The sequence below is a fragment of the Odontesthes bonariensis genome, chromosome 18, assembly GCF_027942865.1.
Source record: "Odontesthes bonariensis isolate fOdoBon6 chromosome 18, fOdoBon6.hap1, whole genome shotgun sequence".
In the NCBI taxonomy this organism is placed as follows: domain Eukaryota; kingdom Metazoa; phylum Chordata; class Actinopteri; order Atheriniformes; family Atherinopsidae; genus Odontesthes; species Odontesthes bonariensis.
In genome coordinates, this window is record NC_134523.1 from 7,752,593 (window position 1) to 7,772,932 (window position 20,340).

A 20,340-nucleotide genomic window follows, 5' to 3' on the forward strand; every position below is an offset into this window, starting at 1 on the left:
GATGGATCTACTGAGGGACCATATGCATCACTCAGGTCCTGTGTTTTAAAAGCATCACTTTCAGAGTCTGTTCATCCGCTGTACGTATATAGTTTTTTTTTTTGTAGATTTACCTTAAGAAGCTGAAACAAATGACATGACTTTTCTTTACTATTTGTCTATTTTGTCTAGACAAAACAGGTACTTCCCTTAAGTTAGAAGCTTTTTTTATGCTGGATATCTGTCTCCGGGATCACTCCGGTAAAACTTTAAAATTTTACATTCCTCTGAAAGTGGTCAGTTACAAGGACTGAGATGAAAGAAGTGAAAAAGTAGCCAATGTCCAAGGAAAAACTTTGAAAGACCTTCATAAAGCCTGGAGAACTATAGCTCTGGGCTGCCTTGAAAAATTTCAAGAGACTAATTTCAAAAATATAAAGAAATGAGGGGCGGCTCAGAACATTTGAACAGTACTGTCTGTAAATCGAATAAATCTTTTGTTTTGTAACAAATTCGCAAAACACTCCAAAATACTGTTTGCCACTGGGGAGAGGTATGTGCAGATTGATGAGAGAAAACAACATGCATCTATTTTGTGTTGTGCATAAAACAAAAGAAAATGTGGAAAACTCAAAAGAGTCTGAAAACTTCCCTTCAGCACTGTTAAGTAGCTTCCAGTTCAATTCAGGTAAAAGGAGCAGCTCCTGAATTAAACTGAAGAAATATTCTCATCACCATTCGACTGGCCCTGTCTCTTACCTGGGGTCCTTGGATTCCAGTTATTCCATGCTGCCCGGGGGGACCAGGAGGGCCAGGAGGTCCAGGGGGGCCCTGCAACATATGAAGGCAAAGCTACCAATGACATCCCATACTCGCAGTCAACAAAAAAAAACAAATAAATACAAATTGAGGACGGCTGTGATTGTCTAAACAAAGTTTGCAAGGTAAGAACAAAGCTTTCAAACAAAGCCCAAGTTGTCAGACAGGTGTGCTGGCTGACAGATCAGACCTGAGGCCCAGGCTGCCACATGTTTATTGCAGTTCCTGGAGCTCCCTGGAAGGCAAGAAAAGTCTGAATCAGAGTAGCAAAGGTGCACAGTGTGAAGTTAAAAATAAATGTCAACAAATGTCAAACCGCAGAAAGATAGGGAAGAGATATAACCAAGCTCCCCCCACCCCCCTCAATACATCTCCCGTAGAGTCAGACTTAACCCTCTGAGAGTATTTCTATACAGACTCATATTGCGGGGCGCAGAAATGCTCTTTTAATTAACAGCATGTCTGCGTGTGTTTCCTTGTTCGTGCAAGTGTCTGCGCAGGTGTGAACTCACGGGTCCGCCAACACTGGTAGGAATTGGCATGACGCAGTTGCACTCTCCTGGTACGCCCTGAAATATGTAAAGAAAAAAGAAAAAAAGACCCATAAGGTGAAGCTCTTTGCACAGCCTGCAAAAGTGAGATCTCAGTCTACACCAAAACTATTCTGTTACAGCGAGGAAGTCAAGAGGAACATACATAGCTCTGTCGGCCTCGGCAAACATTCAAAGCAGACTTTGAAGATCCCGAATATTACAATTAGCTCTTTCTCTTCCTTTTTTCTTTCTTTTCAACTTAATTCTTTATTTTAATTCGGTCTTCATGAGCGCTTTGATCCCTTATCTTACAGCCTTTAGCCCTTCCTCATTTGCTTCTTCATCTCTCCCTTCCTCTCAGTGACAGTCTGGACGGGTGGCTCTGATGCATGCTGTAATTAATAGTCCCGTACACATGCTCTCTCCTCGGGCCCACGAAGCTCCTCGTCCGCCGGCAACGGTACACTTGTCACCGCCACTGCTACTCTTATCTGTGGCCCCCGGTCGGCGCGGGCATGTGTGTGTCAGCGCAAGTGTTTGTGCGTGTCTGAGGCAAAGTGGGGTTGGCGGAGTGCTGAGCCATCTCTCGTGATTACCATCTGTTCCGCCCCCTTATATGCAAAGCCCTCCAGTTCCCGTCAGCCAAAACAAAACGGTAGACTTACCTTGTCCCCTTTAGCTCCGTCAAGTCCCTGCAAGAGAAGCAGACAGAACAAACACACACACACACACACACACACACACACACACACACACGCACGCACACACACACAAACACACAAAGACAAATACTTTGTTACTTTTGCTTTGTTGTTTCAGAGTAAGGCTCACAGGGCGGTGCGCTGAGTGCAGATCAGGGCATGCAGGATGAGATGGGAGCAGACATTGCCTCTAATATGGATCCAGGCAGACATCCTTGCTTTACAAATACTGCCCAAATCAAGGACAATTCCCAAAGAAGCTCAAAGAGAATCAAAATTCTAACAAGATGCTGAAATGGAGTTAAGTTTGCTACTTGAAATTCTTCATCACGTTGCTGACGAACATGAACACAAATATGCAAAAGTAAAAGGAACAAGACAACTCACAGGTCTGCCATCAGCTCCTGGAAGCCCTGAGGGGCCGGTGGCTCCATCTATACCCTGTGAGTCAAAATGTAATTCAGGTGTATTGTTTCGGAATGCATCACAAGCTAATGCCAAAAGATATATATTCATATCCTACCGGAGGCCCTGCTGCTCCAAAGCCCTGTGGTCCCTGTGGCCCGGGAAGCCCGATGTCACCCTTGGAGCCCTGTGAACAGGAAACATCCAAAGTGAAAGCTTCAGCAGGCTTCATCTTGATATTGGTGTGGTTATTACACAACAAACTCCTCTGCTTAAAGCTACCTTTTCTCCTGCGGGGCCGACGGGACCAGGCAGGCCTGTGACACCAGTCAGTCCCTGTAAAAAATTCCCAGATTAGACTCAATTCTGAACATGGATGATTGAAAGAAAAGATTTCCGAAGTAAGAGAGAAGCTTACTACGAGTCCTGGGATCCCCCTCGGTCCCTCGGCACCCTGTGATACACACACACACACACACACACACAGACAGAAGCAGAAAACACAAAGAAAAGCTGGAGGGTTAGGTGGTCTGAGGAGAAGAAGTTTGACACGGGCACTGACTTCCCAAAGTCAACAACACATCAAGCAATTATTCCACAATGAATGAATGGATCTGAGACAGAAAGGCCCAGGATTACTCTTGGATGGTTATTTACAGGCAAAGGTAATGACTGATCTGTGAGGCAGGGAAAGTTTCTCTTAGGTGTTTTCAGTATATATCAGCCTCACCTGTGGTCCTGGAAGGCCAACTCCTCCAGCTCCGGCTTCTCCCTACAAGGGGCAAAATACACCTCATGAAGAGACAATTCTCTGTGAGTATTTAGAAACATGACAGAACAAAAAAAATGGAAATCTTACCTTGCTTCCCTTGGGACCAGAGGGCCCCTGCACACCAGGTAAACCTGTTTTTCCCTGAAAAAAAACAAAACAAAAAAACATTTGTGAGCTGAACATCAGTAATTCCAGTGGTAGAGAGCTAAAAGTAAACAAACAAATTAATAAATTTCCGTCACATTTTTGCCGGGCTTTCCTGCTCCTGGGGGCCCAGGGTCTCCTCTCTCTCCTTTGGGGCCTGGTACAGCTGTACCATCAGCCACCACAGAGCCAGGGGAAGAACAGCTGGTACAAGCATCCCCCTGGGGAAAAAAAAAAAAATCCAAACCATAATCCAGCAAGCTTTCAGACCAACCAACCTTGTTTACTAGGAAAAGTCAGTTGCCTCATGTAGCTAATCAATTTGTATTTTTAGACACAAGTCATGTGACCAGTGGTTTCAGCTCTAATTAGCTGCAGACTAATCCGAACAATGGTCTTGATCAAAGTTTTGCAAAACAATGAGACTATAAAAAACTCACAGATGCTACGAAGCACTGATTTGACCCCTTAAGAGACCCTTGGCTGGCATTTCAGTGGTTTCTACACAACTTTGCCAAGTACATAAGTGCTGTGCATAGGTGGCTGCACAAGTGATTTACTTTTGGAAAGCAAGATTTTTGCCACAGCGGGTACAATCAATGCTAACGACTGAAAAACTACAACATGAAGGCAACTAACAGATGAATCAGTTTTGGACATAAACCTTTTTTTCTTTTGACAAATATTCTGACTATCCACTTGTGTAAAGCTTGAAGCCTCCAAACAGTTGCTTTGTCAATATATTTCAACAGTGTGCTGCCGTTTCATGTCCAGTGAGCTGGTAGAAGTGAAACATTTTTCACGTATGCTGTCTTATTCGTCCGATTCTCATCCCTCTCGGTACGCTGATGTCCAAATTTAGTCAACGTAATGCGTAACACGTGTCAACTGCAATCTGGGTCGTTTCATGAAAAGTCTCTATGGTTAAAATGTGGAAAAACAGACAGCAAATCTAAATCTACACTTCAAGACCATGTGGAGTGCCTGGATATACCTTTAGAAAAAGTAGAGTAAAGTATCAATTTTTGTGCTATTTCTATGTTCCATGGTTTTGGTCTGCTCATGTGTTCAGAGTGTAGAAGCTCACAGTTGCGGTCATCCCCAGGCATCTATTTATAAAATAAATTCAAACCGGCATATTCTTTTTCTTTCTTTCCTCTTTTCTTTTTACAAATTTGACCAGAATTGGAAGGTGTTCAAAGACAAACATTCTTGTACCTTCGCTCCCTTTAAGCCCATTTGACCGTCCTGACCAGGCTCTCCAGGCAGCCCTGGGACTCCAGGAGCACCATCCAGGCCCTTGTCCCCTTGGTCTCCTTGTTCACCCTGGTAGAATTGAAATATGATAAGGAAAAAACAGACAGTAAGCTCCTCTAGCACTACTAGGGAACAAAGTTTTATGGATTGGCCCTCTTGTTTCACACTGTGCACACGTGAAGAAGGCTGCTAATGAGCAAACACTGAAGCAAACAAAGCAATATTTCTTATTATTCTAAAAATGCTTCACAAACATTGTATGAAGATGAATGTGCATGCAACTTATTAAATAGATGCCCAACAACCCCATTGCAATGCAACAATGCATTTTGGAAAAATAACCTGTTTGTTAAAAGTTTCACAAGGTAATTCTTATTTTACTGCTGCATAAAACATCGGCCAATGTTTTTGGGCTGATGTAAGACAGGTGTATGGAAAAAAGATGATGATTTATTTAGTCCTCTAGTACCGACAAAAGTGTCAGTCTCGGTATTTCCAGTAACTATCTGGCTGCACTTTGAAGCTGAGGCTGAGCGATTTCTGTGGATGAGTTCCAAGGTGATTTAGGGCAGCCCGACTCTGTTGGTGGCAGATTTATATGTGAGATTTATTTATTTTTTTTTGGGAGAAGTGATGAGAATGTTCCACAAAACAGGGTTAGTGGTCGAAATTAAAACGTGAGCTGAGGTGTGACTGCCTGAGCTCTCTGTGATATTATTTAAATATAATTTGACTTGAGCATCGTGCGGACACATTCTTGGTTTTCAGTGATGTCGTATTAGGAATGTCATTCTGTTTCAAAAATAGCTTCCTTCAGGTTTTTCAAGAGATTATTTAGGGTGGACTGGGGTGGGTATGTGGAGTATTAGTTATCTAAAAGCCTGATAGAATGTCCAAGATAAATTGATTTTAATTTCTCACCTGACAGCCAGGCTTAAATGTGAGCTTTTTGCTGGGTCCAGTCGGTCAATAAGTTTGTGAGAAACACAAATACAGAACAGCTTTTTATAAAAGAGATCTCTAAGAGACCTAATAAATTGAAACGTACCTTATCTCCTCTTTTACCAGTCAGACCAGTCGGCCCCTGTAAGAGCAAAGATACATGCACATCAATCTGGCAGTAGTGATCAAGCTTCTCTCCATTCAGGTAGAATAGAACCTGTTGACATAAAGCCAACCACAGAAACACTCAGAATGTAATTGGGAGAGGTAACATGAGCCTAAATGGATTTGTTACACCTCGCAACAACGCAGTGGTACAAGGAGAATCTCTGCATATTCTGTTTGTACAATAAGCGTTATGGGATGATTCGCCCTGGGGGTGAAATCTTTCAGCATCGCAAACTTTTCAGTCATACAGATGGCAGTTAATCTGTTTCATCCTGCAGCAGAATAGGATGCCAAGAAGGTGCCCGGGTGCTGTGGAATTTGCATAACGTGACTTCTGTGATTAATTCTGACTATGAACAGTAATGTGTGTAATGGTGTATGCACTGTGAATTTATTTATTTATTTACTGTTTTCATTTGTTCCAGTTTTTCTAAGGTTGGCTTGTAAGCGAAGAAGATTTGATGCCGAGTTCCCTTCAGTGAAGTCACTTTATTTCATGCAATGTATATTATTCAACTTAGTTCAAGATACTACGATTAATAATTTAATACAATTTGACATGGTATTAGAGGAAAAATCTGGGATATTTATTATGTTAATGTTGTTGACTGAAGTGTCAGTCAGGTGCTCATTTCAGGTGCTAAAAGGGGATCATACTGCCCTCTAACGGAAGAGGAAAGACCCCTAAAAACTACCTGTGTACTATTGTACATATTCAATATAATTTCATTGTATAGATGTTTGTATAACATCTTTTGTACCTGCTTGCCATCAGCCCCGAGACCTGGAGGTCCAGGTGGACCTGGAGGACCAGGTTCGCCTTTTGTTCCCTCGGGCAATCTGATGTTAGCAAGTTTGCTACCAACTTCCAATGGCTGGCATGCACCACACTCGCCCTGGGGAAGAGAAAGTAGTCAGGAAGGTTAGTTTGCATGAAAATTAAGTTAAAAGATGCAGAACCAACACATTTATCAACACTTACCCTTTCACCTTTTGGGCCAGTGAGACCGACACCTGGCAGCCCTCGCTCTCCCTGTGAATAAAGAAAAAGAAAAGATTAAAATAATAGCAAAGGTTCATCAAATGAGTTGAAGAATGAAAACACATTATCAAGAAAAATATGCACATGTAGATGGGATTAATTTCAAAGCTATATGGGATGCACGTGCAAACAAACCAGAAAGATTGAAAGCTAATAAGATCAGCAGAGTTTTTTTCTCCTTTTCTTCTTTGCACTAAATTACTTTTCAAATTACTTCAAAAAAAGTAACACACGGAAAATAGTCTATAACCCAAGATGGAATTTTGTCTTTGCAGGTCAGAATTGATTGTCTGCTAAAATTGGTGAAAAGAATACAGTTTCCTGGTATAAAAAGTCTCCTTTCATCACCCTGTAGCTGAAACTTGTTAAGTCTCGTCTTGAAATGGTTTCTTATGAAGATCTGCCTTCAAAGTAGATAATGATGTTGGGATGATGCTTCCTCTTTTTTTCCCCTCATCCTTTTTAAGAGGGGCTGTGTAAAAAAAACGACCTACGAAAAACGTCGGTCAGAGCGCTCTCACTTTGAAGAAGCAGGGAGGAGGGCTTGCAGCTACTCAAAACTTGGACAGGAGATGAGCAATTTTTTGCCATCTAATACAACCTTTAATGCTTATTTTACACTGCTTCACTTTGGACTGAGACAGGTCTTTACCTTTCCACTGTAATTTCTCGTGCTCTGCCGGTATGGCACAGACACTGTAGCAACCAATCACTGACCAGTGGCTACACTTTCTCTGTGCAATACTGATGTTCATTGACAGAAAAAAATCTAGCACAAAACCTACACGATATAACCTTTGCTCAAACCATTATGTTTATGCTGAAGATTTGAGCAGCAGCTAGCTTGGCTAGCCCTTCAAAATCCCTGTTTCTTCAAACTGAGTGCTCTGCTGTCTCCTCAAGGTAAGACACTCCCAAGGACCTCACACAACCCCACTCCAAAAAGTCGAAATGTAAACTTACAGAATGAGAAGGAACTCTGTGTTCCTAAAATTTGCAAACATCAAGAATGTATGTGCTAACACAAAAAGTTCCTAATGCTAAAATGGCTATTGAAATTTCGATCTCTGCTCCTAATTTAGTTTGAGGCATGTCAGTCATATCTGGCTCGCTAAAGGTTCTGAGTTAATATAGTGCATCCTCAGTCAGTGGTGTCACTGCAACAATTCTCACTTGAACATTGAGCTAATTAGAATTTCTAATTTGCTAGAAAGTCTGTCATTGCGTGGTGTGATTTAAAAAAAAGGGTGGGGCAGGTTGGTTTAGTGAGCAGTGAAGGGTAGAACTAATGGACACCGCTGTTGCACATGGACTAATCCGTCTCTTTTTGTTCAATGGCACTCAGATCAGCCACATGAGAGTGACACAAGAGCAACAGAGGGCCTCCAACTCCAACTTCTCAATCGCCACGATTCCTTATATATAAACTTTTTTTTGAATGTCTTTAAAATAAAATTTGAATTAGGGATGTTTTTTTTATTTTTTTAGCAACAACTTTGGGAGGAATGAACACGAATGGATGGTGTCATCAGTAGGTGGCGATATGGGCTTGATTATGATTGGCTATGATAAACCGAGGAGAATTCAAAATGACACCTTGGAGAAACAGAAAGATAAACAGACACAGTACAGGAGTTTTTCCTGTTTTTTTTGTAATTTCTATCAATCGTCTCTAATGCAATGTTTAAAAATGTTCATAAAACTGACATTGAGGGAAACCAAGCAAGAGAAAGCTCATGTTTTCTCCCCTACCTTTGGACCCTTCTGTCCTTCCTTGCCACCGGGTCCCCTTGGTCCAGGTTTTCCCTGTCACACGGTCACATTTCATTTCAAACCATCAGCAGAACGTGAAGCAAAACATTCAGTTTCAAAGAACTGCAGCCGAACTTACCAGCTTACCATCAGCTCCTGCATTACCCTGAAGACAGGCAGGTAAAAAGAGAAAATTATGAATTAATAAAAATGGATGGGTTTTTAAATTGGTAATTCAACCTTCATAGTAAGTTTCACCCTACGGGAAGCCAAGTCAAATCATATTGGTTTATGCGAATCTAGGCTTTTTGCTAATAAGTTTCCTGCTGAGGAAAATCCCTACGGTAGACAGTTTGGGCCCTAAAATTAGTGCACCACTGTGATTATCTTCCTGATGAAGTCTATTAAGAGCTTTCCTCAGAAACCTACCGGGTGAGTTCCTCTTATATAAGCCGTCTCTGCTATTAAGGTCAGCTACTCTTGGTACTATTTCTTTTACTCTTACTTACCTTCTCTCCTCCAAGTCCAGGTGAACCTGCTTTTCCTGGCTCCCCCTGTGGAACAGAAAAAACAGATGATGTATCACTTTAATGAAGGTGTTTATCACAGCTCACACATGTGTCAAAGCACACTGATGCAAGCAAAATGAAAAACAGAGATATAGTCCAGCAAAAACATCTACCCAATAACCTTCTCTCATGCGTGTTGTACTGATAATGATTCACTCCTTTCTGTAGGTGCAAAGCAAAACGGACTTACTTGTTCTCCCTTCTGTCCAATCCCGGGCTCTCCCTTCTCGCCTCTCTGCAGCAGGGTTTGGGTTGAGACACCAGGAACGAGGTTAGGGGGTAGTTCTCCAAGGGTGGGGCACACAGAACACGGTTCTCCCTAAAGCGCAATGAAAGAGACCGTCTCAGTCCAGAGCAGTTCTCATTCAAACAATTTGTAAGTAAATGAAATTAAAACAAATTAAATAAAAATAAGCTCAACTAATAGTTCCAGGACTAGGAGGAGACACAAAGCATGGTTAAGTACTTATTCAACTCTATCAGGCTGCCAGTCAAATAAAGTAGACGAAACCAAAAATCGTTTAAACTTATATGGCTGACCTTTTCTCCTTTTGTGCCATCTGATCCCGATTCTCCCTGTCAAAACATACAAAAGCAGAGACATCCAAGAAAGCAAATTAATCTCAGCTCACTCTGCCAAGTATGTTTGCTTTGAGATGTCTCAAAACGACATTGGAGGCATTCTGGTCATTGCAAATCGGCAGATGTCAGAGTCTATCAGATATGTTTGTGTGGATGCGAGTTGATGGGAGTGTGGACATGATCAGACAAGCATTCATGCACAAACTCACGGGTATAGACCTAAATCTAGAAAAGTGCTGAATGTGTGTGTGTGGACTTTAATGGAGTTGGGTTCAGCTAGGTTTGCCTGCATCTGCTTTAGGAAAGCGTTTTCTACAATGCTGATGTTAGCATATCTGGATGTTTTGAAATGCAGATTAGCACGTACAGGTCACACTTCCACAGGATATGAATTAACCATAAATAGCAAATGAATGAGCGGGAAGTCTATACCTTCGGTCCTGCTTTGCCATCTGTACCTTGAGGCCCCTGGTAAATACAGAAAAAAAAAGAAGGACTGAGGGCAGTGAGGGAGATCCAGAGGTAACAATGTTGTGAGTTCAGCTTTGTGAGAGAGAGGTCACATCCACCCCTTCCCCTCTGTTGCTTTGCCCCTTTTCCCACTGCCCTAACCAGGTATGACGGATTGATGCTGGCACTATTGGAAATCGTTGCGCAGAGAATCGCATAAGGCTCAAGATTTATATTCTCTCGCCCTCCCTCCACAAATCATTCTCTATTGCACCTGCTAGCGTAAGTGGAAGAGAGAGAAACGCACTGTGCAGTATGTTGAGTTTGGAGTCACCACGGAGACAAAGAGACAAGTTAAGATTACACTAAAAGGAAGACCCTTGCCTTGATGACTAAACTTATGACAGCATGTCACGTCTTCTCCCCTTGAGCTGCAGAACACTGCAAATACAACCCCCCCAAAGGTGAATATAAATGCCAGCCAGAACGATAAGGAAAATTAAATACATACGCTCTCAAACAAGCGCTCAGGGTTCAATTGTCAGCAATAGCTCAGGCCATGTCTACAACTTGCTAATAAAACATGCAGCAAGATCATAAAAATGTAAAACTGAACATTCCAGGCAGGTGCCAAATAGATTACATTACACTAAAGTCAAACTGATACTTACAGGAAGTCCTCTCTCTCCGAGTCCTGGTAATCCAGCCTCTCCTTTCGGGCCAGGCTTCCCTTGCAAAGCCACTGTGTTGCCAATGTCTGTTGGCAGCACTGGGCACACTTCGCATGGGTCACCCTGGAGATTTAACACAAATAAAGTACACAGATGTGTTGATAAGACGACACAAAGACATGCAGATAAAGTGATTAAGGACAGTGTTTACGAAGTTTTATACCTTCTCTCCTTTTACCCCTGCCGGTCCTCTTGGCCCCTATGAAAACAGCAGAATCTCGATCAAACAATCATTCAGTGTTATACTCCCGACCGCTGGAAGGTCATACACACACGACTGAATACCAATCATTGTTTAAAAGAGTCTCTTACTGGTTCTCCTGGCAACCCATCTTCCGCAGAAGGTCCCGTATCTCCCTGTTGATACAAACTAAAACTGAATATGATGTCATTTTAGGTTTGATAGCCTAAGGTTGTTATGAGTAAACCCCAGAACATCATGCAATAATTCAGCTGCATTTAACACATCAACAAAATAGAGCTCTGGTGTTAAATATGATTGCATAGATGAATACTTCTCATCATATATTCTCAAGTGCCCACTTATGCTCCAAATATAATTAGCGTTCTTACAAACTGTATATTCTTCAATTTACAGTTCTATTAAAACTGCATTTTTGTTTGCATGTTTAATTGTTGAGAATGGTGCACGTTTAGAGCTTGAGATAAAAAAACAAATGTTCCCAAATTCCTCTGCTGGAAGCAGAACGTGTATATTTTCACCAAATGTCCGTGTTTAAGTTTTCGCACTGGGAAGCCTGAGAAGCCAGTCCTGGTACAATAAGCAAAGCACACGTGAAGTTAAAACTTAAAGCCTGCATTTGTCACGTTGGTTGTGTTGGCATGGTGAAGGTGGACCCGGACGCAGATATTTCCAAATTAAAACTTTATTTATTTACAGAAAGAAAAAAAAACGCGCAGCTGAGCCGGAATACCAAAACCTGACTCAATTTAAACTTTGAAAAAAACAAAAACCTGACTTTTTATAAACAAGAAAAAAAACCTGACTTGACATGAGAAACCTGATTCATGGAATGTATGACGGTGAACACGGAAAGTTTTTGTCTCAACAAAAGTTGACACAGTTGTTGTAATAATATTCTTTAATGCAGTAAAATTGAGAGGAAAGTTTGCAGTAAAACTTTTTTCTATCACTTGGGATGGCAGATGCTGGGATTTTTATCCATTTTATTTAGTCAAATCAAATATTCAAGCAAAATTTTCAGCAAACTAAACTATTTATCCATAAACTTTGGCAACTTATTTCCAATATATTGTTTACCCAAAACATATACTTAAACTCACTATTTGAACTCTTTAACCAATAGATTTGATCATCTTTTTCTAATCCTCTGTATTTAGCTCACTACAATACTAATTATGCCCAACTGTTCTAGCTGTTTAACTATTTATAAACTGTGTGTTCATTACTACAAGATAACTATTACAAACTTGTATACGTACATTTTTCCCCATTGATTTGAGCTACATATCCATAAGAAAGCTACCCGAAATATGAATTTGTTAATCTGAGTTAAATTTCAAACTGCTTATCCATTCATTGAAACTAACTTCTCAGCCCTCAATTCTAGATAACTTTTCAACTGTAAGCTAACTATTATCCATTAGTTTAAACCAGTTCAACCGTTTAGCCATTAATCTAAGCCAAATAGTTGAAGTTTGATCAATTTTAGCCACGTATTTAGTGCACATAATACATAATTATGTAAGGAATCTCAGATGTTTACTCCGTTTATTTGAACTATTTCAATTTTTTTTTAACATAGAAAAGTCTTAATTCAAAACTTAGCTAGTATCTAAACCGCATATTTATATTTCAGCCCTGAGTCACTACTTAACAATAGCACTATTTAAACTCAGTTCATTCGCTTTTTGTTTTCTCCTTTACACGAGTGTGTGAACGCATAGTTTTGTCATATTGGATCTTAATTTTTAGACGTATTAAAACTACCTACTTGCAACTATAAAGGTACAAGTTGATTTTAGAAATACATCCGACAGTCGCATACAATTAAAGTCACATTTCAATATGAAACCCACCTTGTCTCCTTTTGCACCACCAGGTTCACCAGGGGGTCCCTGTTGGGAGGCAAGTATATAATAAACCTTTTCAAATGCTTTGCTTAAGAAGCAGCTTGGCTTTTAGAAAGGCAAATTAAACCTGGACCAAAAGAAGTCCTGCCAAGTTAAGTGATTTAGAGCTGTCTCATAAAAATTTTTTTGGACAAACTGAGACTTTCTCAAGGAGAAGTGTGTGGACATAATGTAAATTACAGTCAGGACATCATCCAATAAGTGCATATATCCTTCAGAGTTTTTCCATTTAAAAAGTGTACTCACTGGAGGACCTGGCTGTCCAAATCCTGGTAGACCTGGAAGTCCGGGCTTCCCTGGCTCCCCAGCCAACCCTTCAGGACCCACCATACCTGGTGTGCCCTGGGAAACACAGATTCTGTTAAATCTAAATGGACTGCACGTATTTGAGAGACAGGTTGTTGGCAGAGACGCCCAGACTTAATGCAGACAGACCTTCTGTCCCTTGGGGCCAACTACACAGACGGACCCAGCTCGACCCTGGGAAACGGTGACAAACAGAGAAAAGTGACATTATCAGTGTCATCCAAGAGATACCAAACAAGCTCTGTTAAAATCTATCTCCAACATCTCTTTATGAATTGGTTAAAAAAATATCCTTCATTGGTTTGACATTTTACAATCGAATCTAGAGGGAGAAATTTAGAGCCTGTGACATGTGTTGTCTTGAGTGGTGCATACGCAATATTTCTGCCAAACTGGTTCAAGAGACATCTACAAAATGCATTCATATTCACAATATAACATGGTTGGGGGGGCGGTTATCTATCCGACCTATCAAGCACTTAGCTTGGCAAACTGTACGAGGTATGCGCTGCCACAACAACTAGAAAATCTCAGAGCTCACACACGTTGTCATTTTTTACTTGAAAGTTTTCATGCGTCTACAGGACCACTGCACCGTAAAAGGAAGATTAAAAGGTTTAAGTCTTCCTGAATAGATGGCTGCCTGTTTGAGAGACGAACAGCAACAGTCAATGAAGCAGCATTGATTGTGCAAGCTTTGTTGCTCTAGCCTAATCTAACAGGCATTAACAGGCTGACTTAACGCAGTGGGAGACGGGGAGGGGGAGTGCAGATATCAATGGGAGTCGGAGCTTTAAGAGTAATACAGAATACGTTTACTGAATATCCTCCCAAGCCCAATAAAAGTAGCTACAACTGCATGTGCGCTTGCGGGTTTGGAGAGTCGCTTCCATCATTTCTAATTCTCTAATTCTAATGCAAAAGAAAATAAATACAAAACACCTACATCCTTCCCCGGTGTGCCTGTCAGACCCTGAGGACCGATGTCTCCCTTCTGACCTTTTGCCTAGACAAAGCCAGCAACAAAATAAGAGGTTAGAATTTAATTGGATGAACATTAGAGGGTCACGCCTTCATTATTCATCACCAAAAGTGTCTGAAACTGTTCACCTTGTGCCCAGCTGCTTCGCCCCAGTTGGAAGCCGCCGCCTGTGGAGAGAAGCAATGGAGACAAGGCCCAGATCAATGACCTGGCTTTAGAAAAGAGACTAAATGTACACACCAGTGGAGCATGGCGAACAGCACAGTGTCCAGTCAGAAAGCTGTATGAGCTACCAGCAGGAGGCATGTGTCTCATTCACACACAGAAAAACTACCACCCAACCTGAGGCAAAGGAGCAGGCTTCCAGTAATCTGGATGCATATACATCTATCAGGTACAACTTACATTTCCAACGCACCTACATTCACACACACAAATGCATTCTCCATGGCTCACTGCCTTTAAATGAATGTAAAAAGAACACCATTACTTTCACAGCATAATTAAAGCTGGGAGTGAATGTTTGAAAATGAGGCTTTGCTTAAAAATCAAACTAAGTTGCTAAGTGGGGTTAGCAGGGTTGGAGGGCAGTTTGGATGTGCTGCTGTAAGCTGTAGCAGAACACTGGCACTCACCGACTCGCCTTTCTCTCCCTTCTGGCCTTTGGGTCCCTCTGTGCACTGAGGTTAGAGAGAATTAGTTGGCATCACAGAGCGGTTTTGGCAAAAAAATTTCAGGCTTGCGGTGTTGCGCGCCAAATAAGAAAAACAACGCTTTTCTCTGCGACAAGGGGTGCAGAGAGAGGGACACAATGGTAATGTTACTTACTGGACCTGAATGGGAGCCAGAACAGTCACCACCCTAAGATGGAGAGAGACAGACAAAAGATGATTGCTTTTGGGTGTGGAAGTGAGTCAAATCGCTGAAGAGCGTGCAGCGATGAGGTGAGCTGGTCAAAATCCAGCATCATATTCGACTGCAGCAGCATCAAAGTGTTGGTCTATGAGAGGATAATTCCAGGCATGCCTATTCACATATAATAACATCGCACATTCCGCCAATATTACTTATACAAGACCCACATACACAGATTTACATCTCTCGATATGCTTCATAGATATACTTCATACTCACCCGGTCCCCTTTTTCTCCTTTCAACCCAGCAGCCCCACCCAAGTTTACTACCTGTGACACACACAAACACACAGTCACACACTCTGTGGTTTGATACATCCGACTTGATCTAATGGAAAGAGATGCGAGTAAAGATCAGTGATCCTTACATTTTCTTCCCTACTCGGGAGTAAACAACCAGCACACTACAGACAGACACAAAGAGAGAAACATTTATTGTCATCTTTTGCTTTAGATCCACTGAAGGAGCTCGTGGGGAGAGTAAGAGTCTTGTAGTTTCTGCTGTCACCTGGCAGTGGCACTCTTGCACAAAGCTAAACTTTACTGGATCCCTGTGCTGCTACACTATGCAGCTAAAAAAAATTATGAGAGATGTGAAAGGGGGGCACACACACAGACATATGCGCACATACACACAAATATTTCCCATGGGAGCAGGAGATCAATAAGAATGTCTGATTCCCACAGCACAGGAGAGCGCAGGCCAGCTGCTCCTCACAGGAGGCCACAGACATGCATAGTCACATGCAAATGCCAAATAAGGATAGCCATTATAAATAGCTGAAGCATTTTTAACAGAGGTGGGTAATTAAAGCTGAATTCCCCCACACTGTGTTTCTGAGAGAGCTGCTTTCACACACCAGGAAGTTCGCAATATGCTGAAGCTGTGAATATGAGCTTGCTGAGACGGCGTCGGAGTGCTGGTAAAAGCACAGAGACAATGTGTAATTTTCCCTCCTCTCTTTTTTGTCCGTCTCACACTTACAAGCAACAAATCTATCGGTGCCTGGCAAGACAAACTGCAGCGAAAACTCACTTTTTAGATCTCTCCTCTGTGATTGTGGGCTTTTTAAGTCCTCCTAAACTTCCACATAAAACCTAAGAAGCAAAACCTTTTGTTTTTTCCCCTTCCCTGTTATTTGCTATAAAACTGAGAGGAATGTGAAACCTTTATCAGTTCGCTTTGATGTCCCCACAACTCTGTTATTTCAGACCGATTAAATAGTGTACATGTTAAACACACAATACTTAAAGCTGCCGTCGGCAGGTTTTCCAAATTCCGAGTCTAAAGTCGGAAAATTCGAACTGATACAACTTTCAGGTCCCCCCCCCAACCTCTACCAGGCTCCAAACCGCCCCCCAAACCCCTCCCCCTCTGTGGACGAGGTTGTGCACGTGAGTTCACACCAGTGTGCGCGCACACAAGCTGGGGGCAGACTCACGCTCAGCATGGTTGGTGACTGTTCTGCTCAGATAATAGATAAATAATAAACCTAACGTGATTGGTTAAAAACAGCCGGGAGCGCTCGATTTTTGCAAGCACGATTACAGGCTTTAGAGGGAGCTACAGAATTCGGGATTTTTCCTAAACAGCCAATTTAATATTCTACTTCCAGAATCCCATGACAGTTCAAGCTAATATGACTAAAAAAAAGTTGCAGACGGCAGCTTTAACCTATAAAGTTTTGGCGTTTGCCTTTATACCGTTGGGCTTGGAACTGGTAGCGCCATCTCTGGCCTGGCCTTTTCATAATAACTATCATACTACAGCGAACTAATGAGTTAAGGTTGTGAGTAAAGTTTTCCAATACATCTGATCTTATTTTTACTCACTTGTTTCTTTCTTATTTATTTTTGGCCATTTAAAGCTATAGAAAAAGGTGTATTTGTACAATTCAAGATGGTAAAATATAGAAGCTGTTTTTAGTCGAAAAAAAATGAGTCATTTACAATAAAAGCTCAAAGTTTGGTATATGTAAGGTTATCTTAAAAAAAAAAAGAAGCTGTATGAAGTGTTTTACGACATTAAATGTGTTACAGACAGAGAGCAGCAGCGTGGTGCCTTTGATGACAAATGGAAGATCTGCATTCTCAGATTGGGTAAAAAAATCTGAAGAAAATGGCAGTTTTCTGGAAAAACTTACTCAAACATTCCTATTTTATGAAAAATCTTTTCTGTTATCCTCAAGCAAATAAAACAGTAGTCAAAGTACATTTCATGCATCTTAATTTGTTCTGTTAAGTGAAATGCTTCACAATTGTCAAGTGTTTGTAGGTAACAGCAAAAAAAAAAAAAAAAAAAAACAACCCAGAAAACAAAGGAAACTTGAAGGTGGTCATGACATTTCCCACTCTATGTGCAGCAAACACGTTGAGATTGTGGCATTAGCCTTGCTTTGGTTTGTTTTTACAACTCGTGCAACCTAAGACATTGCCATTTTGCATGTTGCTACCTTAAAACTTACTGTATTTGAAAAACTAATGCTAGTTTTAGAATTAGCAGCAGCACAGTCATTCAAAGCTTTTGAAAACCTAAGCTGAATGAACTTTTAACATAAGCGGCTTATTGGTATAATCTTTAATTCTACATTTGTTCTCCATCTGCTAGGTCTTGCCAAAAAAAGGGCAAAATCTATGTTAGCATGTAGCCTTCTAATTAAAATCATTGGTATACGCAGTCTTGAATTATATTCACTTAACCCACCCCTGGCTTTGACACATGATAAAATAGTAAAGACACAAGAAAAGATTTTACTTCTGATATTGTTTTGCTGATAACAGATTCCTGCAGATTGGGGGAGCTGAACTTTATGACTCGAATAACCAAAAACCACTGATGTTGAGTCGACAAGTCTAAGTACTGAAGAGTAGCTGATGAAGCATGACATGAGCGCTGATGAATGGTTTTGGACTTTCATTCAATCGCCTCTTTGGTATAGTGATGTAATATTGGTGAAGCAGTGCACAATATCAGCTTGTATATAAGTAAATTTCTATAGTGTCTATCTTTACCTTAAAAAAAAAAGAAAAGAAAAAAAGAAGCTGCCTGTGAGAAACTATGTGAAATTGACTTATGTTCCTTTGCAGGTGTGTGCCCCCAGTGGCAGGGCAAGCTGTGCTCCGTCCCAGGTAATAACCTACATTGAGGAAGTCAGGAAAGGCGGCCAACTGCATTAGTAAGCACACACAGGAGCGACCTAATGAAGCGTCTAGAGTTTTGTATTCTATTTGTGAACAGAACATGCCTATTGTAGGTGAATGACTAAATTAATAGGCAGAAGCAACTCCCAACTGAGAACCAATGCATAATGAGGTGTAAATCAGTTCTCAGTCTGTCAGCAAGTGTGTAAGTAAGGCAAGAGAAAATAGAGTTTAATGCACAACACGTTTAGCCTGCACACTGTCTTCGAGTTTCAATTTCAGTTCTACATACATGTTGGAAGTCGCTTGCCACTCATGGACCCCTTTATCAGGTTAAGTACAGGTTAAGCACTGGACTGCCACAGTTCACATGGATTCCACAGTCAAATTAACCTATGTATTCGCTTGGATTGTGGAGTGAAAACCAGAATGCACATGGAGAGCATGCTTCTCCTTTTTAACCTTAGAGGTTCCTTGCTTTTGACTTGACCATCTTACTTTGAACCTGGATGTTGTCCCATACGTCTCGTTAAAAAATTCAACAATGGTAGATCAAATGTGTGAGTGGATGTAAACTTTGAGGCTTACTTTTTCTGCAATCTCCTTGGATGCAAATATCTCCTGTTGATAAAAATAAGAGAAAGAACAGCATATTTCAAAGGCCTTAATATATACACATCAGATGACGTTTACATATATGTTGCATGTGCTCTGCAACGCTTTCAATCTTGTTTCCATTACAATTTGTTGCATCAGAAAAACAAGAACAAAAGATGAAATGGGGGCTATCTTGGTAGCACACATGGGTCATGAGCAGTTATGCTTTACTCTGGATTTAAGAAAAAAAAAACAGATGAGGGAGAATGAGAAGACAGAGGAAAAGTAGTAGGCTACTGTATTGCATTACCCCCGAGGTAAATGAAGAGATGAACCCGCTGTGCACAGAATTAGAAATTAGATTTAATAAGAACATAAACAACAAGAAAGGTAGAGGAGGAACTGGAAAGCTAAGTGGAAACAATTTGTACAAGGCTGCAAGTTTACAAAGAGAGAAATGTAAAGGATTTTCAGCAAAGGCAAGATGGGAGATGTCATTTTGCAGGTGGTGCTGTACTTCATCATAAAAAGTCAAGTAGACAGACACTGAAGCTTTGGCGAAAAAAAGGTGCAAAGAAGACTTCTCGTCCTTTGAAGACTGGATGACCTTTCAGCTGGGAACTGGGTTGAAGGTAAGAAAAAAAGAGATTTACAGTGCTGGGAGATAAGAAACAGTGTGGGTGAGATTTGTCATATCTCAGGAAGCCAGTAACTGCTGCGACCCATGCACAGACAAGCATTGTGCACATAACCCTGAACAAAACCTGATGTGATCGTGGTTGCAAAAAAAAAGGACTGTTTGACATCACCAGAGGATGGGGTTCAATATAGTGGGTCAGAGCAGTCAATTACCGGCATGCCTCTGGTGCCTCACTGCCCTGCTGCTGAGGCAGCCATTACAAACTGCAACAAAAAGTTACGTCACTCCAACAGAACTTTGAAGTAAATACTCACAAAGGTCAGAAAGCTTCCAAATATACCACATTTCAGACACATAACCACCATCAAAAACAATATAAGCTCATTCAGAAATACTGTTGGCTTTCATTTCCCACAAGTCTATAAATAACTTTATAGTTTGAGTTTTTCAATACTGGGATGATAATTTACAAACAATAACAATGTAAATTTATCAAAGAAGTTTATTTGAATCGTATAACTCCCAGCATGTAATGTTTGGAAGCGAGAAACCAATCTCTAGAGGGCCTTCAGTCAAGCCATGCTTGATGATATCGTTTGTCCCCTGCTAGTGGAGCCAGTTAAACTTATATTAAGCTGTTTTTTCACATTTAAACTTTAGGAGAAAGTCCAGACAATGATGCAGAAATGGAGCTGGAGAGAACTGCTGTGATGAACACCCAACTCCTTGTGGTGCTTGTATCATGCACACAGGCAGTAAATAGGCTACTTGGAAAAAAATGGCTGCTATGTCCTTCTT

General features: G+C 41.1%; 1 protein-coding gene across 4 annotated transcripts in view; it reads right to left on the minus strand.

The window, feature by feature from the left end:
- The window catches only part of col16a1 (collagen, type XVI, alpha 1), a 79,940-nt gene that overhangs the window by 20,084 nt on the left and 39,516 nt on the right, over positions 1–20,340 (minus strand). For 2 of the 4 annotated variants that reach the window (XM_075450485.1, XM_075450483.1), the window contains exons 9-42: positions 18,894–18,926; positions 15,533–15,568; positions 15,384–15,434; positions 15,078–15,110; positions 14,885–14,929; positions 14,378–14,416; positions 14,214–14,273; positions 13,397–13,441; positions 13,208–13,303; positions 12,908–12,946; positions 11,159–11,203; positions 11,010–11,045; positions 10,787–10,909; positions 10,098–10,133; positions 9,624–9,659; positions 9,274–9,402; positions 9,024–9,068; positions 8,654–8,680; positions 8,515–8,568; positions 6,703–6,753; positions 6,482–6,616; positions 5,659–5,694; positions 4,572–4,679; positions 3,452–3,574; positions 3,297–3,350; positions 3,168–3,209; positions 2,856–2,891; positions 2,720–2,773; positions 2,556–2,624; positions 2,420–2,473; positions 1,997–2,023; positions 1,311–1,367; positions 989–1,033; positions 739–810 (exon numbers count right to left, since the gene is read on the minus strand). In XM_075450485.1, coding sequence (XP_075306600.1) covers positions 739–810; positions 989–1,033; positions 1,311–1,367; positions 1,997–2,023; positions 2,420–2,473; positions 2,556–2,624; positions 2,720–2,773; positions 2,856–2,891; positions 3,168–3,209; positions 3,297–3,350; positions 3,452–3,574; positions 4,572–4,679; positions 5,659–5,694; positions 6,482–6,616; positions 6,703–6,753; positions 8,515–8,568; positions 8,654–8,680; positions 9,024–9,068; positions 9,274–9,402; positions 9,624–9,659; positions 10,098–10,133; positions 10,787–10,909; positions 11,010–11,045; positions 11,159–11,203; positions 12,908–12,946; positions 13,208–13,303; positions 13,397–13,441; positions 14,214–14,273; positions 14,378–14,416; positions 14,885–14,929; positions 15,078–15,110; positions 15,384–15,434; positions 15,533–15,568; positions 18,894–18,926 — 1,971 coding nt within the window. The remainder of the gene's footprint in view (positions 1–738; positions 811–988; positions 1,034–1,310; positions 1,368–1,996; positions 2,024–2,419; positions 2,474–2,555; positions 2,625–2,719; positions 2,774–2,855; positions 2,892–3,167; positions 3,210–3,296; positions 3,351–3,451; positions 3,575–4,571; positions 4,680–5,658; positions 5,695–6,481; positions 6,617–6,702; positions 6,754–8,514; positions 8,569–8,653; positions 8,681–9,023; positions 9,069–9,273; positions 9,403–9,623; positions 9,660–10,097; positions 10,134–10,786; positions 10,910–11,009; positions 11,046–11,158; positions 11,204–12,907; positions 12,947–13,207; positions 13,304–13,396; positions 13,442–14,213; positions 14,274–14,377; positions 14,417–14,884; positions 14,930–15,077; positions 15,111–15,383; positions 15,435–15,532; positions 15,569–18,893; positions 18,927–20,340) is intronic. The other 2 variants (XM_075450484.1, XM_075450486.1) reach the window with 2 other exon arrangements.